The sequence below is a fragment of the Trypanosoma equiperdum genome, assembly GCF_001457755.1.
Source record: "Trypanosoma equiperdum strain OVI genome assembly, contig: ctg_323, whole genome shotgun sequence".
Classification (NCBI taxonomy): Eukaryota; Euglenozoa; class Kinetoplastea; order Trypanosomatida; family Trypanosomatidae; genus Trypanosoma; species Trypanosoma equiperdum.
The window spans coordinates 550-932 of NW_027124225.1; the positions used below are offsets into that span (position 1 = coordinate 550).

The following is a 383-nucleotide window of genomic DNA, read 5'->3' on the forward strand; positions in this document are numbered from 1 at the left end:
AAATACTGCTAAAGATAAAGAAAATTTTAGTGGAGAGGATATAGTCGAAGAGAAACAAATTTCCCCTGTTCTATTCATGACAAAATAAAAATTCTACGCAATCAGTTAGATTTGATTATGAACTGAGAACACAAAGAGCAAATGGAAATATGCTATTGGTTTTTTAATGTTGGATATCAAAGCCAAGCCCACAAAAATATACCTAAGCTGCTGAAAATCACCTCCTAGTGTAAAACCCTATCTTAGTGGTGGAGGTTTAATAGCCAGAGTTTGGCCATTTAAAAAATTTAAATATGCATTTGGGAAGTTAATGAAAGGAAGTGATGAATGGCGGTCTGAACAGAGTATTTACAAAACTTTACTAATTTGGAGTGTGATTGAGG

The 383-nt window shown here is 33.4% G+C and overlaps 1 pseudogene across 1 annotated transcript in view; it reads left to right on the top strand.

Annotated features, from left to right (window-relative positions):
- The first annotated feature begins 1 nt into the window (after position 1).
- The window catches only part of TEOVI_000122100:pseudogene, an 807-nt pseudogene continuing 425 nt past the window's right edge, over positions 2-383 (top strand). Inside the window, 3 exon segments of the mRNA in view lie at positions 2-100; positions 103-219; positions 221-304. Of these exon segments, the coding sequence occupies positions 2-100; positions 103-219; positions 221-304 (300 nt within the window).